This window comes from Plodia interpunctella, chromosome 11 (assembly GCF_027563975.2).
Source record: "Plodia interpunctella isolate USDA-ARS_2022_Savannah chromosome 11, ilPloInte3.2, whole genome shotgun sequence".
NCBI lineage: Eukaryota > Metazoa > Arthropoda > Insecta > Lepidoptera > Pyralidae > Plodia > Plodia interpunctella.
In genome coordinates this window covers 903,548-920,264 of record NC_071304.1, presented here as the reverse complement: position 1 = coordinate 920,264, position 16,717 = coordinate 903,548, and the positions used below count along the sequence as shown (strand labels likewise).

The 16,717-nt window shown below is 36.7% G+C and overlaps 1 protein-coding gene across 1 annotated transcript; it reads left to right on the top strand.

Moving 5' to 3' along the window:
• The first annotated feature begins 4,560 nt into the window (after positions 1–4,560).
• On the top strand, positions 4,561–12,377 carry LOC128673538 (uncharacterized). The gene is made up of 5 exons (XM_053751459.1): positions 4,561–4,707; positions 5,852–6,034; positions 6,812–6,931; positions 10,950–11,096; positions 11,760–12,377. Exons 1-5 carry the CDS (start codon positions 4,660–4,662, stop codon positions 12,213–12,215), a joined length of 954 nt encoding a protein of 317 aa, XP_053607434.1. The 5' UTR covers positions 4,561–4,659; the 3' UTR covers positions 12,216–12,377.
• Positions 12,378–16,717: the final 4,340 nt, after the last annotated feature.

Sequence of the window (16,717 nt, the reverse complement as noted above, 5' to 3'; positions counted from 1 at the left end):
GAAGGATGATATGCGTGCCAAATGATTCCACAACTCTGGACGTCGAAGACCATGGGAAGTGGAGGAGAAAAAGTAGGAAAGCGGACTCTGGGCTCCGATGCTCTGTGGTGGCGGAAGAGACCGGGAAAATAGTCAGATTAAAGAGAGATAAGTACCCTGACTCGAAATATATTTCTTAAAAGAATGCTCTTTCTTGAAACCTTTAGTTTTGGTAAATACTTCGACCCATTTTGGCTAAAGCTAAAGTGACCGATGCCGAAAACTTAAAAGTAACTAATTTCAAAATAATTAACATTTCATTCATCAATCATCAATTAATTCTTCATCGTCATAAAAACGAAAGTCCTCGGGATTACACTTAAATCGTTACAAAAAAAGATAGCTTCAGCTCATGAATCACGCCCACACTCAGTCGTCATCGATCTCAGTCGTGTCTCGTTACATTGGGCGGCAGTTTCTTCCGTTGTCATATGGACGAGGAATAAGAAGAGATATTGAGTAATTTATGCCACTATATTCTGATATGACGCATTAAGCTGGGCTCAGACTGCGGTATAAAAAACAATGGGTATAATTGAAAAGGTTACTTATTAGTTGAGTGGATGGCTGAGTTCCGACGCCTGATGGCCGAGAATGAAATTAGAGAGAATTGAACAGAGGGTTACCGCAATGTCTTCGTGGTTTCACCTTTATTTGTCCTACCGATCGGTCGATAACATTTAGTTTTGGTTTGTTTAATCGGACTGCAAGGAAGTGTATTTCCGCTATACTAATTAATTTATTCTGTGGGATTTTCCAACAAAAGCCTTGACACATTTTAATCTCTGTTTGACTTGTTCATATAAATTGAGTTGATAGCTTCCTAACCGCCTGACGCCTCTGAAGTGAAGCCAGGAACTAGATAACTCTTTGAACGAAGAACACCTATTGGTCTAAACTATGTAAAGTAACTTTAAATGTAGTTAGTAATTGTAAAGACACCTTGATTGATATCTCACTGAGCAATTTGAATATAAGTAAATTTGAAGTCTTAGCATTGACAATACTAGTTGAGTGGATATCGACACGACCTTTTCTGTTAACTAGGTAATAATCTCCTTTGATTTTCATAAAAGACACTTTTTTTATTTACTGCCTATATATCTCGAAAGTTGCAAGTATGGCGGGGTGAATAATCCATATTTATGAAACCCTAAAAGGATATAAATTGTCGTGTCTGGACAAAGCCTGTCAAAATAATACGAGCAATGAGGAAAAACAGCAACTTTGCTGTGGAGATGTGTTATTTTCTGTACACGTGTAATGGATACGAGCGTGGCGAGCGAGCTTCGCTTGGATTTAGGGTATACGTTAACATTAATAAAACTAATTTATTTGCCGGTCCCATAACATTCCTATTAGTAAGACCTAGTAATTATAAACAAATGCCTTACATAATGTATAATAGGTACTTTTTCAAAAATACAGATGTACCTACTTAAGTAGGTACTATGATTAAGTTAGACATGAAACCTCGACGACCTCGGTGGCGCAGTGGTAAGATTCTTGCCATTGAACCGAGAGGTCTGGGGTTCGATCCCCGGTCGGGTCATGATGGAAAATGATCTTTTTCTGATTGGCCCGGGTCTTGGATGTTTATCTATATATGTATTTATTATAAAATATAGTGTCGTTGAGTTGGTATCCCATAACACAAATCTCGAACTTACTTTGGGGTTAGCTCAATCTGTGTGATTTGTCCTAATATATTTATTTATTTATTTAAATCTCTCTATATATATAATGTAGGGCTTCCACATAAAAAATATTTTATCTTTAGTCAAACATAACACTAATATAGTATGAGTTATACTAAGAACATATCTTGGTTATCTGAATAAACGTATTTTAAATTGAATATAACAAATCTCTTTTATGTGCACACGACACTATCACATATTATCATCAGTAAAGCAAAAATAAAACTTAGATAACAGTGCAAAATTCCAGCAGACTCCCTGAATTAATGAAACCTGTTTTAAACTCAGCACCATTATCTTCCTGTAGACAAAGCTTAAAAGGATCTAGCTGTAAAATGCCTCCCTAAAGGCTAACATAAGATTGGTCTGTTCTAGCGTCAATTGAGCAAAATGCGCAAAAAATCTGCCTCAATTCGCTCTTAAGGTCGGATAACGATCTCAATGCTATTAGTTTAACTAATAGACAAATAGTTTCAGGGGAATCTTTATTTGAACACGACATTTGTATTGTGTCTATAAAAGTTGAGTTCTCACTTTTTATGTCTTTCTCTTCGCGATGGCTGACTCACGCGTCAACTCGTGAACGCGGTGAAGTTATGTCGCTAGAAGAAATGTCTTCGTCACCTGCATTTTGGGAGTCAGTATATACAGACTTAGCTACAGTATGGCCAGATAGTTGAATATGACTGTCGTCCCGGCTCTTTGAGATCGTTCCATTATTCCAGCTATATGATTTAACGTTTATAATCTTTGAAGATTTTACTAGTGGTATCTAAGCATAAAACAAACGGACAACGAAATCCCTAATAATAAAGACGTAAGTTTGTGTGTAGGTATGTTTGTTACTTCTTCACGCTCAAACATCTGGGCAAATTTTTATGAAATTTGATATCGAGATAGCTGATACCTTGGGTTAACAAATAGTGTACTTTAAACCCGAAAGTACGCGATTTGGTCAAAAAGTCTGATAGTCATTGGTGTTTTATAAAGCAGATACTGTGCATAAAAACGTAAGTATTTTTTAAAATCCGTGCGGGTGCGTGGAAGTGCAACTTATCAATCTATAGAGGATCCACCCATAGATAAAATTATGGATCCACCTCTCATCTAAACCTTTTCCGTTTTTCATCCTCAGTCGTTGAACGTCGGAGCTCAGAGTTTGCTAAAATCGTATAATACATCAACCTGCCCAAATTCAGTGCAAACTCGCCATTTTCACCGCGCCATGGAGGTAAATGCTGAGTCCCTTGATGTGATGTTGAATGTACAAAATCCCAAAAAAAAAATCGACAATGTTGAGAACATTTCACAAGGTCTAAATTAGACAATTACATGCAACTCGATTACATTCCGACTCTCGACTGAAGCTTCATTAGGATTAGCACAAATTACAATTCTTCTTGAAAGACTTCCGGGAGGAAGGATTACGAGATTCGTCTTAATTAAAAATATATTACACACTTTTAATTTGAGAAAACGGAGGATTGTAAAACAGGAAAATATATTTTATTAAGAATATATTAATATAAGATACAAAATAATTTATATCAAATCAATTGTTTTTTGTGTGTTATTATAGCTAAATTTGGTGTCAGTCAATGTTTGTGTGTGGCCTTGGAATATAACCACTCCTATTATATTCTCATTTCCCATAAGAGACGACTGAGGAATAAAAAGCCTTAATAGTTGAATTGGAAAGAAAGAAAAAACGTTTATTTAGCTCAAAAAGACACGACAACACATGGACATGTAATAGTATAAAATATTGTACCAAAATACATAAATAAAATTCCCAAAGTGCTCGGAAGTCACATATGAATAGTATAAAGATTGAGTTATCGCGCCGGCTTCGGGGCATCACAGCCAAGAATGTCACCGGGAACACGCGAAATTAGCTACAAGAAAATTACAATTTAGGCACACTTAATCAAGCAATCATCTTATTAGACAGATAGCTCTTTATATATTGATTGAAGAGCTATTAATGAGTTTTAGACTCTTTAATAAAGATATAGTCTCATAGTTTTCAATTCTCCGATTTGGCGGAGGGAGGAGATCTGTAAAATATAAACTACTTCGTCGTTAAGCAACTCGTTGTATCATTTGGCTGGGTGCCAAGGTGGGAGCCAATGGAATCACCAATCCTTTTAGCTCGTGATGAGCTAAGTACATGCTTTTACCATTTGGAGCATATTTTGGTTATACGAGTTTTACCGGGTATTTAGTTAGTAGAAAATATTATCCAGCCATCATCACACCAAAAAACATTCCTGGTCAGTCTGTTCTAACGTGAACAAAGAAGAAACACATATTATATCTTCTATACATATAACAAAACTGTAAGTGGGCTATGTATGTATGTATGTATGTATAATTATTTTACTTTAATACATATGTACCTATTAAAGTAAATTGTGGAGGATCTTTATGGAAATAATAGAAGCTAAAACAATTTTTTTTTAGAATTTCTGTCTGTCTTTCTGTGTGTCTACATGTTTGTTCGCGCATCACGCAAAAACTCCTGGAAAAAATTGATGCAGTTTTCACAGTTGTATAGCGGATGGCCTAACTTAAAATCTGGTATAGGTTTCATCGCGATACGTTGCTTAGAAATCGAGATGTTGACAATAATTTAATAAGTTACGAACGGACGCACCAAATATAGGCGGGCGAAGCCGCAGACAAAAGCTAGTAATAATATTAGCTTCATATTTATTTAGAAATCTAAAAATCTGCCACGAAAATATTTTCTTTCTAATAGAATAGTTATGATAACCCGATTAATCTTGTCTTCGTATTTACGCTCTGACCTCCAAAACTGTGATAAATCTCAATTTATCAAACTCTAGATAAACGGGTTAAAGTTCTTACGTCCAAAAAACTCATTTTGTTAGTAGTTGTTCTATGTATTGTATTGAAAATGTGGTCCGAATTTGTGTTGATATGTGTTTTTGGATTTACCAGCTCTGTAAGTACATATTACAAAAAGAAAACTCCCTTCGTCGCGTCTGTCTGTATGTACGAAGCGATAAACTCGAAAAGTACCGGACGGATTTTTATACGGTTCATCAGTATATAGTGTGATTTCTGATATAATATGTCTAGGCGTATAAAATTTATTATAGTTTATTATAGTCTTACTCAAGTGAAACCAGGACGGACCCTTAGTATTTAATATTTTACCACGACTTCCAAGGTCTTTCATGCATTAATGTGGCGTCTGGTACCCGCTAAAATAGTACCACTCCTAATTCTTCCGTGGATTTCGTAAGAGGCGACTAAGCGACATAATATACGTATGTATAGTCCTGGCAGCTGAGCCACAGTAGCAATTCCAAGGAAGGGTGGCGTCAGGCAGGTGGCCGGTTCTGAAATCACAGCCCGCAATCTTGAAAACATGTAGGGTTGCCTACGTTTAATTTTAACACTACATTTTAAATAAATTACCATTGTCTACCACGCTTTACATATTTTATGGCAAAGCGGTGCAGCGGTAGTGGTCTAATGGTGGTGTAACGGTTAAAACCCCTGCCTGTGAACCTAAAAGTCCCAGGTTCGAATCCTACTCGTGCTACATGAGTTTGTATACCAATCTGACTCATGAGTACGTTCATACATGTATGAACGTACGTGAGAAACCATGCACATTAGATTGATTATCAACTTGTTTGTAAAATGGAGAAGGTAATGATGTACTCTTTAAAATAGTGACAAGGAAGTCGTTATGTGTTACATTCCACTTAACGATCATGACCCTCAACCATGAGGAATACGACTGAAGATAGCGAGTGTCTGATTCTTAGTAGCGTCTGTATGTATATCATCACCAGCCTACACTTATCCCACTTTATGTGGGGTCGGTACAGCATGTACACTCAACTTCTCCCTGTCTGATGTTAACCGATCAGTTACTACCTTTTTAGCCATATCCTGCCTGACGCACTCAATCCACCTAGTCTTCGGCCTGCCCCTACTTCTGTTCCCATTCAATTTCAAATCCATAAACTTTCTCACAATATTATTTTCCTCCCTTCTCATAACGTGACCACACCAGCATCTGTGTGTATACTCTCTTGTAAAATATTGTCACAAAAAAACAATAACATTTTCAGCTGACGACCTCCTTTGACCTCGGAGGCGTTATATCCGGTAACCGCATGGCTGGTGTGCCTCTAGGGAGGTCCCTAGGAGAGGGTTCGTTGGATGTGGAAGGTATCTGTCAGGAGGCTGGAATGGCCTGTCTAAACTGTACCCACGCAGTGACTTGCATACCCTTGCCTGTTGGATGGTTGAAGGTCAGATAAGAAAACATTTATTTAATACTACCTATTGCCAGCGGCTTTGCCCGCGTGAATTAATCTGCGAAAGTGGAACAGACGAATTTCATACAAACTTTCACTCTCTATTAAATTAATTTGGAGGTAGATTTGAAGAAAAAAGTTAGTCTATGTTTAAACGGGGATCTTTAACTAAACGCATACCAAATTTCATCGAAATTGTCCAGCGCTCCTATTAATATTATAAATGCAAAAGTTTGTGTGTATGTTTGTTACTCTTTCACGCAACATGTACTGGACGGATTGTTATGAAGTTGAGTACACGGATGGAATATAACCTGAAATACCACAGGGAGCTTTTTTTCCCGATATTCCCACGGAAGCTAAGTCCGCGTAGCAGGGCGCAACCAAATTTGTGAATAAATTCTTTGACTTTTTAACACATATTCTACAAATCGATAATTATTACATTTGAAATTTCTATTCTAGAACGAGTCCTATTCTTTGTATAATGTTCTTTTTGTAATACTAACTTGTAATTAATAAATAAATAATAATAAATATATTGGGACAAATCACACAGATTGAGCAAGCCCCAAAGTAAGTTCGAGACTTGTGTTATGGGATACTAACTCACTATGTATTAATGTATTTGTTATAAACTATATTTTATAACAAACACATATATAAACAAAACATCCAAGACGGCCAATCAGAAAAAGATCATTTTCCATCATGACCCGACCGGGGATCGAACCCGGGACCTCTCGGTTCAGTTGTTTTTTTCTACTCCAGGTGCCACTCCAGGAATGTACAGGTGACACGACCTGCAATGCTCGCCTCGGCACTTGTTCGCCCCAACACGTACCTGAGTGCGACCCAGGTCTTGAACAGTACCAGCATTCTTGTGAGCAGGTATTCAGTTTGCTATATAACTCTCTCTCTCTCTCTAATCTGAGCTGTTGAGATCTAGCTTCTTCCTCAGTCGTTGAGCGTCGGAGCCGAAGTCCGCTTTCCTACTTTTTCGTCTTCATTTCGTATGGTTTACTTTAAACTACGTTTACTATATTAATGTTCTTGTTTATGTGCACTTTCTGACCAAAAGCGTCTATTTAAATCACTTATTGAATAATTGACGTCAAAATATCACTTAAAACTGGCAAAAGAAGAAGAAGCGGCGCAACTTCACCGCAGCCTTTTCTTCAAAGACGTCAATGAACAAATGTAGATCTTACAAGTTGAAGTAGCAAGCACAATCTAAGTTTTTCTTTCACACCCATGGCAGAAACTGAATAAAAATTAATTTTGAATAATTTCAAAACACACAAAGCGTTTTATCACAAAATACCTATGTATGAAGCTCAGTGGTGATGTTTCTTCAGAGTCGTATTCCTCATGGCTGAGGGTCGTGGTCATTACGTGGAATTAAACACGCACAACAACTTTCTTGACATTAGTAATGGAGTGGTTTGCCATTGCCTTCTCCATTTCACACACAAGTTAATAATCAACCAGTGTGCAGGTCTCCTCACGATGTTTTCCTTCACCGGAAACAAGTGGTGGTCGATGAAAACAACTATACATGAGTCAGATTGGTACGCAAACTCATGTGGCACGAGTAGGATTCTAACCTGGGACCTTTCGATCCACAGGCGAGCGTCTTAACCATTACACCACCACCGCTTCGGTGATATATAAATTCCCATTCTTTCAATCCTAATTCCCTTCAGTCCAACTAAGTATATCCTTTTATTCGGCCGGAATTTATTATAAGGCTTTTAACACCCGCTACATATGATAGGCTCCCAAGGGCCGCTGTCCTATTTCATTTGGAAGGTAGTCTGAGGATTAACCTTCAGGGCCACAAACACCCTATTTGTAACCAAAGGTTTTGTAGTAATTTTTACAATTTATTTCCCCTGTCTCAGGGTTTGTCCGACTCGTTTGAAACAGTTTAGTCATTATTAGATCATCCAAATAATATTCAAGTAATCTAAGAAGCGGTGGTGGTGTAATGGTTAAGACCACCCGCCTGTGGTACGAAGGGTCCCAGGTTCGAATCCTACTCGTGCCACATGAGTTTGTATACCAATCTGAATCATGTATAAGTAGTTTTCATCGCCCACCACTTGCTTCCGGTGAAGGAAAACATCGTGAGGAGACCTGCACACTGGTTGATTATTAACTTGTGTGTGAAATGGAGAAGGCAATGGCAAACCACTCCATTACTAATGTCAAGAAAGTTGTTGTGCGTGTTTAATTCCACGTAATGACCACGACCCTCAGCCATGAGGAATACGACTATGAAGAGAATCTAAGGTCTAGACATCTTCTATTAGAGTGTGTTAATTGCTCATACTGGTGTCATTAATCCTTAGTTACCTTACCTTAGTACATTGGTACGTATACCCTTGACGCTTCAACTTTTTGTGTAAAAAAGTAACAATCTTCTACCAATGTTTAAAACGCAACATCTTTTGTATTCTGAGTAGACGTTTTTATTATTTTATTCATAATTTTTATTTTTGTTATAATAATTCATATATTGTAACATTTAAATTTTATTTGTAAAACATGTACGTGATTTGTGATCTTCAAGTGTCTGAATTATACTTCTATTTCGACGAATAAGAATTGTAATTATGAAGTCATGGGAATCGAGTGTGTCATGCTCACTCAAATGGTCAATCCGGTGGTGGCGTCGTGGGCCGGGTCGTGAGGTTCCCTCTATTATGGTTGAGCTACGCGATGGCTGTCCCATGCGTCAACTCGTGAACGGGTGCTGCCAGAGGGAACTGGTCATCTCGTTATGGACATAAGTAAGAAACAATAACGGTAAGCCGATCTGGCATGATAGGGACCAACACTGTTCAAATGAGTTTCTTTCGGCATTTCTTCTCAGCAGTGGTCGTTCCGAAATGCCAGTAGTTTGTAGCTTGTGAGAAATAACTATAAATATTGACGAGAAAAAGTGCCTGTGAAGGTCTAATTTCTGAATAAATGATTTGAATTTGAATTTGACGTAGATAATTATAATATTAAAATAGCAAGTTATGAAAAACAAGAATTTATGTTTGTTTACCTGACATTTACTATGCGTATGAAAATTCCATTAAAGTTCACTCAATGTAATGCTATGATTTGCAGATCTGAAACCTTTTCCAATTTTATTATTAGATACAAAGACGGAAGATACGGCGTCGGTTGTAGGATGGTCTTGCGCAATGTAAGACAATGTCTTGGCTAGATAATCATTCTTCTTTTCTATGCCACATTAATTGCTTGAGGTGCTGTATGCGATTGCTTGGTGCTTCAAAGCGATTATCCAGTACCTGTACAATGGTTCATAAAGTGGGTGTATCAGTAGGTGAGTTATTAATAGTTACATAGATAAAAACTTAATTTCAATCTACAAGAACACATATACTTACATAAAAATAAAAATAACACAAGTACATATTTAATTTAGTACATAATTAAGTGCATAGATGCAGACAGACAGAGTCACATATAAATAATGTGTATGTGTGTTGCAGCAATACATAATGGTCTCAACGGTAATTTGCATGTCCCAAAATCAGCTAGCTCACCAGGACAATAATTATGAATATGCACATATGATAATTCTTATTGTTAAAGTGAATATTTTGTCACTTATCTTTACATAAATCATTTTGGAATCTATTTTTCTACACGATTAGAAATTGTGTTTCAGGCCTCGCCTAGGCCTTCACCGTTTCGTATCGATATAAGATATGTCTTAAAAGACACTGCATATCTAACGGCGTGTAAACCGATCGATGAATTGAGTTTATCGCACCCTTGACATTTGGTGGCACTTTAGATCCATGATCTTACGCGGTTTCATCATGAGTCTGTGTTTATTATCTTTTGTAGGTTGCAATGATCCATTGGGAATGTAACAGTCATATTTTAGTTAATGTATTGTAGGTTTATGTCGTGTATTTCATTTAAAGTATTTATTTCTTGGTTTACTTCCTCGCATCGTTATAAACCTTTCTGAAATATAAACCGTTATAAACCGTTTTACAGCTTTTCTGATGTATATTAATGGTTCTATCTTCTCCATTTGATAACTTTCCGATTTTTAAAGATGCTTCATTAATTCCCAATGCAGTGATCCCTTTTAATTTATATTTTTTCTATACATTGTTATTTTATTTTCTTCTTCTTCGTTCTTCAACTTTGCTTCTATAAAATGTGTAGTTCTCATATAACTCTTAAGGATGGTTTGGCCCAAGCGTGGCGCAGTATCCTCATAACATATGTAATTGATTTATGACATGATTACGTACGTTTTGTACCGCTTCTTCTTCACCTGCGCTTTGGAAGCCGGCAGTAGACTTAGTTTAAGTAATGTTTTTACGTCAATAAGTGATGTATATCATCCTAAATTGAAAAACAAATTTGAATTTGGTACTTAATTATAATAAGTACTAGGTACTTTACTCATTTATTTACCCTTTATTGTACTCATTACAAGCAGTAAAACCATAATAGGACCTAATACTAGAAGTATCGTCTGACAGTCAACCTTCGATTCATCCAGAGAACTTTAGATTGATTGAAATAATGAATTCAATTCATTATTTTATTGAAAATACTATCAATTTTTTATTTATTTAAATTTTGTCATTTTTAATAATGATGTAAATTCATACTCTTAGTTTTTAACATGTAAACAGGAAGCAATTAACATGAGTATATATATAAAACTTACATTTGTTAATTGATGTTTTTGGAGAAAAGGCTGCGTTGAGGTTTATTGCGCCGCTTCTTCTTCACCTGCGCTTTGGAAATCGGCGGTAGACTGCGGATAGTTTAAGTAATTTTTTTGACAATCAATAAGTGATGTATGTCATCCCAAATTTAATAAAGAATTTTGAGTTTTGACTTATATTTTACTCTCCAGGTTGGAATCTTCCCAGACGCCGTGGACTGCCGCAAGTTCCACCTGTGTTCTCCTCCAGACGGCTTCCCTGAAGGTAGACCCGCAGACCACAGGGAGGCACACTGCCCTAGACACTATGGATATGACCCGCAGATAGCACAATGTTCTGTGAGTGGTATTTATATGTACAGTCAACTGCAAATAAGTTTTAAGTAAGCTTGAAGTTCTATGTAGCGGTGATAGCAGCTAATTTGCAATGAGTATGAGAAGGACGATATGCTGCTAGGTCAACTGTACTGATTGGGATCTTAGTTTAGCATCCCAACTAAGGCAAAACCTTAAGTTATTTATTCTTAAAAATTTGAGGCCTGAATATAGGTTATGACTGGACTAGATTTATAAGGCACTCAGTTTGTAGATTAGAATTTATTCTTTGGACAATGATGTGTACAAGATGTACGTTAGTACCTGATGGCGAGCGACGGAAGTCCGTCGCGGCGCCTCCTTGTGTTGCCAGGCTTTGGCCGCAACACAAAACTTTTTATCTTTTTTAAGTTTCTTTTCCAAGTTTTCATAATTTCATAGTCGAACCATGTGATTATTTATGTGAATGAATTATACGATTTGAGTCGTCAAAAGCGAGACTCTTTAATAAATGATGAAGATAAAAATTGTATTGTAGATAATAAATCTAATTTTGAATTATTCCCATTAATTCATTGATAGAATATAACAATTATAAGTAAGTAAGTAATAAGACAAATTAATACAAACATTGTGATTGTATGAGCGAAAATAAAACTAAATCCTTTTTATAATTAAACATTGCAGATTCAACTATTCAAAGGACAGTGTGCCGAAAAGCCGATCCCCACTTGCACCGAAATCGGCCAAACTGGAGTGGTTCCATCAAGCCTCAACCACTATTACGTCTGTCTCTCAAAACAAGGCCGAATCCAACCACAAGTCTTCATTTGTCCGAACGGTTGGTACTTCTGGGAGGGTTTCTGCCGTCCCACACCACCTGTCCAGAAAGCTACTGACGAACCTGAAACCACAGAATATTCTAGAAATGTTGAATCAGAAACTACAACGGAAACAAGTGAAGATCACGTCACTAGTAGAATAGATAGTTTCTTCTCAACAGAGAAAAGTAGTACTTACGTTCCTGATACGTTTTTAGCTGATAAATTTGATTTGGCTAATTACGAGTCTACAGATGATGCTGGACCGTCGAGCGATGTATTCTTCTCTGATTCGTCTGAGAATAGTTCTGATTTCTGGTAGTATCGAAATTGTACAGTGGTACAACTAGTAAAACTAGTTGTTACACTGGGAACAGCCGGGTGTATTGTAATGTACAAAATGAAAGTACTTAGAAATACATAATTTGTTACTTACATTTATTGTAGATTTTAATTAAATTATTTTAAAATATCACCAAGCAAATCTATTCGTTTTTCTTAGCAACCTTCCAGGTCTAATTTAAATGTTACTTTTTCTTGGTAAAAATGTGGATATTCGGGCAAAATTAATATGGTTTATGCTAATTTCTTCACATTTTGGACTTTGTTTTTACCAAATCGAAATTTTTTTTATTTTAATTTTGTTCAACTCTTGCAAAAAGCACACAATCTTATGTTGCTTTTTGAATTATTATCTCCATTCGATCATTATTTGGAATATTGTCTTCTATGTCATCTCAATCCATACTTTGACCACCTCAGTGGCGCAGTGGTAAAGTTCTTGCCACTCAACCGAGAGTCATGATGGAAAATGATCGTTTTTCTGATTGGCCCGGGTCTTGGATGTTTATCTATATATGTATTTCTTATAAAATATAGTATCGTTGAGTTAGTATCCTATAACACAAGTCTCGAACTTACTTTGGGGCTAGCTCAATCTGTGTGATTTATCCTAATATTAGTTATTTGACCTACTCATCCCATTAGATTTAGATAAAGAATCTAATTATGGTATAAAGATGGTGTCTAGTACAGTTAGCGAGCTCTCGAGTCCCAAACAATCGCAGTGCAGACCTCTGTCCCTGAACGGCACAAAAGCGGTTATCGCCGCGATCTCGAAGCGATTCAGTTTTGGTACAAGTCATAGGGAAAAATCCGCTTCTTTTTCTACTTTTTAGGGTTCCATACCTCAAAAGGTAAAAACGGAAGCCTTATTAGATCATTTCGTAGCCCATTTGTCTGTCTGTCAAGTTCTTTATGTCAGGAACGCGGTGGTTGTTATCAATAATCAAACTTAAAGTCGTCACAAGAATGGCATATTGTAAAAATATTTAGTTAAATATCAAGCCCCAAGTTGATATTCCTGTGTAACAGTTACACCTATGTACCCATATATAAAAGCATTAGTTCAAAGGTAAGCACACTAATGTCGCAATATTTTCCAGCAAAATGACGTTAATTGAAAGTGAGTTTTAATGTTTTAACGCGAATGCGTATACATTACGTAGTTGGTATGGGTGCTTTTATTTACCGCAATGAAAAACTAGCAATATATACAGTGTTGAGCAGACATAAAACATCTTCTGTAGACATTGACAAGACAAGACGTCAAGGAGTCCGCTTATTGGATATTATGTCTACAACGGACGCGCTAATGTATCGATATTGCAGGAATTCCCAAAATACGTACAGGAATCATTTCGGGGTGCCCTTTGTTTCGTTTAAAATTATTGTTTCTAATTTCACTTCGTCAAATTTTATTGGCCTAAACTTACAACGCACAATTATTATCTAGATCTAATAGATCTTTCAGCATAGTAATTTTTAGCCCCCCTGCACGGGGTGTCGGGGGGCGGGAGCCCCTCGCTATGAAAGAAAATATAGATAACAAACCTAGATGTGTCGGTTAGGTTAGGTTAGTATTGTGTACACACCTTCTAACTATGCCAACAAAAGTTAAGATGGTTAGGTTTGGATATGTGTCCAAAAAGTTAGGTTAGGTTGGGAAGAGCCTATACTTACTGCTTTAGGTAAATAAAGATTATTGCACAATAAAGATTAGGCGATATAATTTTGTACTTAATTGTTTAGTGAGGAACATAATTACACCATTATGAATATTAGAAGTAATAAATTATTTGGACTACTGACTAATTTGGGAAGTAAATGAACGGTAAAATGTAATGGGAATCAAAAATAGCCTACACTAAATTAATAATAATAAAAATGTACGAAAATATTTTAAGCAAAAAGTTTATGTACCAACCTATATTAGTAATACAAAAAATTCGGGGAACCAATAGAGACCCGTCATTACGTCTATTAACCGAAATAAAAAATATATATATATAATGTTAAGTTACTCGCGTATATAGGTAAAGTTACCTTATATGGAGTCATGCCGGGCGGGAGACCTGGTGACCTGCAATACAGGTTCTTCTGACACCTAGTGCAAGCACCAGATTTCCACAACGATTATTGTCCACTGATATATTCCTTAGTCAACAACTCAAATTGCCCACTTATATTTAAGGCCATTTTGTTGTGGAGCAAATAAACATATTTTTTTTTAATTACCTATTAACATCAAGTCGGTGCACATGCGATAGAAATTATATTAAAGAAACAAGAAATTACTTTATCAGGCCGAGTTTCACGAGCGAGTGCAATAAGTATATGTATTACTAGATGTTGCCCTGGGCTGCGCTCCCGTGGGAATTTTGCGATAAAATATACCCAATTGCAATCTTGAATAATGTACCTTTCTAATGGTGAAAGAAAGGTTAAGTAGTTTCGGAGATTAACCGCCTCAAAACTCACAAACGCTTGCCTCTTTATACTAATAGTACAGTATAGATAACAAATAAGAGAACTATCCAGCAATTTATTGACCGAGCGAGCAAAGCGAACGAGGTCTAACATTCTACTTGCGGCAAAAATACATTTTGTGAACTTGTCAATAGAATTTTTAAGTTCGTGGGGCATCGAAAACGGTTCAGTACTTTTTGAAATATTCACAATTATGTAAAAAGTCGAGGTCTATGTTCGCGACGAGCCACTAGTTATTCCAAATATGGTTAATTATTTCATCTCATCACTTAGACCAGCCGCCATTAGTGCAGGGATAACGGTGCACAAAAAACAAGAACCTCTGACATTAGACTTTGGAATTGCATCAGAGTTTGCGACGCGCCGTGGGAATCCTCACTATAAACACACATACAGACTCATGCGCAGAAGTCCGGGCTTTAATTGGTATTTTAATAAAGTCCATAAATAATCTTACATATTATTATAAAACGAAATCCTCTGCCGCTAGTTAACTTATAACTTCCTAGTTTAAGTACCTTCTTTATATATATTCTTCATGGTTGAAGGTCGTGGTCATTACGTGGACTCACATCACAAGTTAATAATCAACCAGTGTGCCGATTTCCTCACGATGTTTTCCTTCACCGGAAGCAAGTGGTGGTCGATGAAAACTACTATACATGAGTCAGATTGGTATACAAACTCATTCGACACGAATAGGATTCGAACGTGGGACCTTTCGATCCATAGGCGGGCGTTAGAACCATTACTTTCACCACTCATTTAAGTACCTGAATTGCATAATATCATTGTCGACCTCGGTGGCGCAATGGTAAAATGCTTGCCTCTGAACCGTGAGGTCCCGGGTTTGATCCCCGGTCGGGTCATGACGGAAAATAATCTTTTTCTCATTGGCCCGGGTCTTGGATGTTTATCTATATATGTATTTGTTACAAAATATAGTATAGTTGAGTTAGTATCCCATAACACAAGTCTCGAACTTACTTTGGGGCTAGCTCAATCTGTGTGATTTGTCCTAATATATTTATTTTATTTATTTATTAAAATACACGCCACTCACTCCTCCGGATTTCAGCTATTCTATACTTATTAATTACTCTTTGGCATTGGGCTTAAACTGGACTACAGTCTGTAATGGTCTGGTTTCTGTCTATAGTCTGTCTGTCTGCATAGTATGCAGCAAATTTAATGGGATTGCAAAATCACTTGTATTATGTCTACCAGATACCAGAATATACGGGCTGCCTTATTGAGCGTATGTGGGTTCGAATCCCACATCTACGGGAAGGATATATTTATTACTAGTTGCGCCCCATCAAAATGCATTCTATCTGCTGTTATAGTAATTACCCGTGCGCCAAATGGTTATTGGGTTATTGACAATTCTGTAGAATGATTCCTATGTCAAGTGTTGTAATATGCCTTACTCACAGGCTTATAACAAAGGGGAAGGTACTTAGCGACAGCTTAGATATATAATATAATCTAAAGCGAAGTACCTCCTTAATAGGAGCCGAATAATAAAATGAGGCAACTCCGTCAAATTTAGTCTCCTTTGATTCGCCCTGACAGGCCCCGTGATCTGAAATCACAGCCCATTTAGCCTCTAAATGGTCTGTGTCTGAAATAAACGTTGCCCATTGTAAATTGAGGCACGCACAACACAATTTTTCAAGCTTGTCAATATTCATTACGCCGTCTTTCTTTTCTGCCGACACTTATATTACACTAAAAATGCCAAAAATAAAGTAAATGTATAAGATAGAAATAAAAATAATCATTCACAACAACAGCTTCAGGAGGATTAAGTTTTTTCTTTTAACACCACATTGTAAAAAAAATGTAAACTTATGTTTTTGCAAATAAAAAATTCTTGTCTTTGTCTTTGCTTCAAACGATCCCCGTGAATGTCGTACGTGGTGATTAAAGGTTAAGAAGCCTGATAGAATTTCTGATAGGAAACAACATAATTCCCAGGAGGGCGGACTGAAA

What these genes read in the sequence shown, in the direction of transcription:
- LOC128673538 (XM_053751459.1), top strand. Translation starts at nt 4,660, where the DNA reads ATGTGGTCCGAATTTGTGTTGATATGTGTTTTTGGATTTACCAGCTCT. An exon ending in TTTTTGGATTTACCAGCTCT is followed by an intron (nt 4,708 to 5,851) that starts GTAAGTACATAT and finishes TAACATTTTCAG; the next exon opens with CTGACGACCTCCTTTGACCT. An exon ending in CGCAGATAGCACAATGTTCT is followed by an intron (nt 11,097 to 11,759) that starts GTGAGTGGTATT and finishes TAAACATTGCAG; the next exon opens with ATTCAACTATTCAAAGGACA.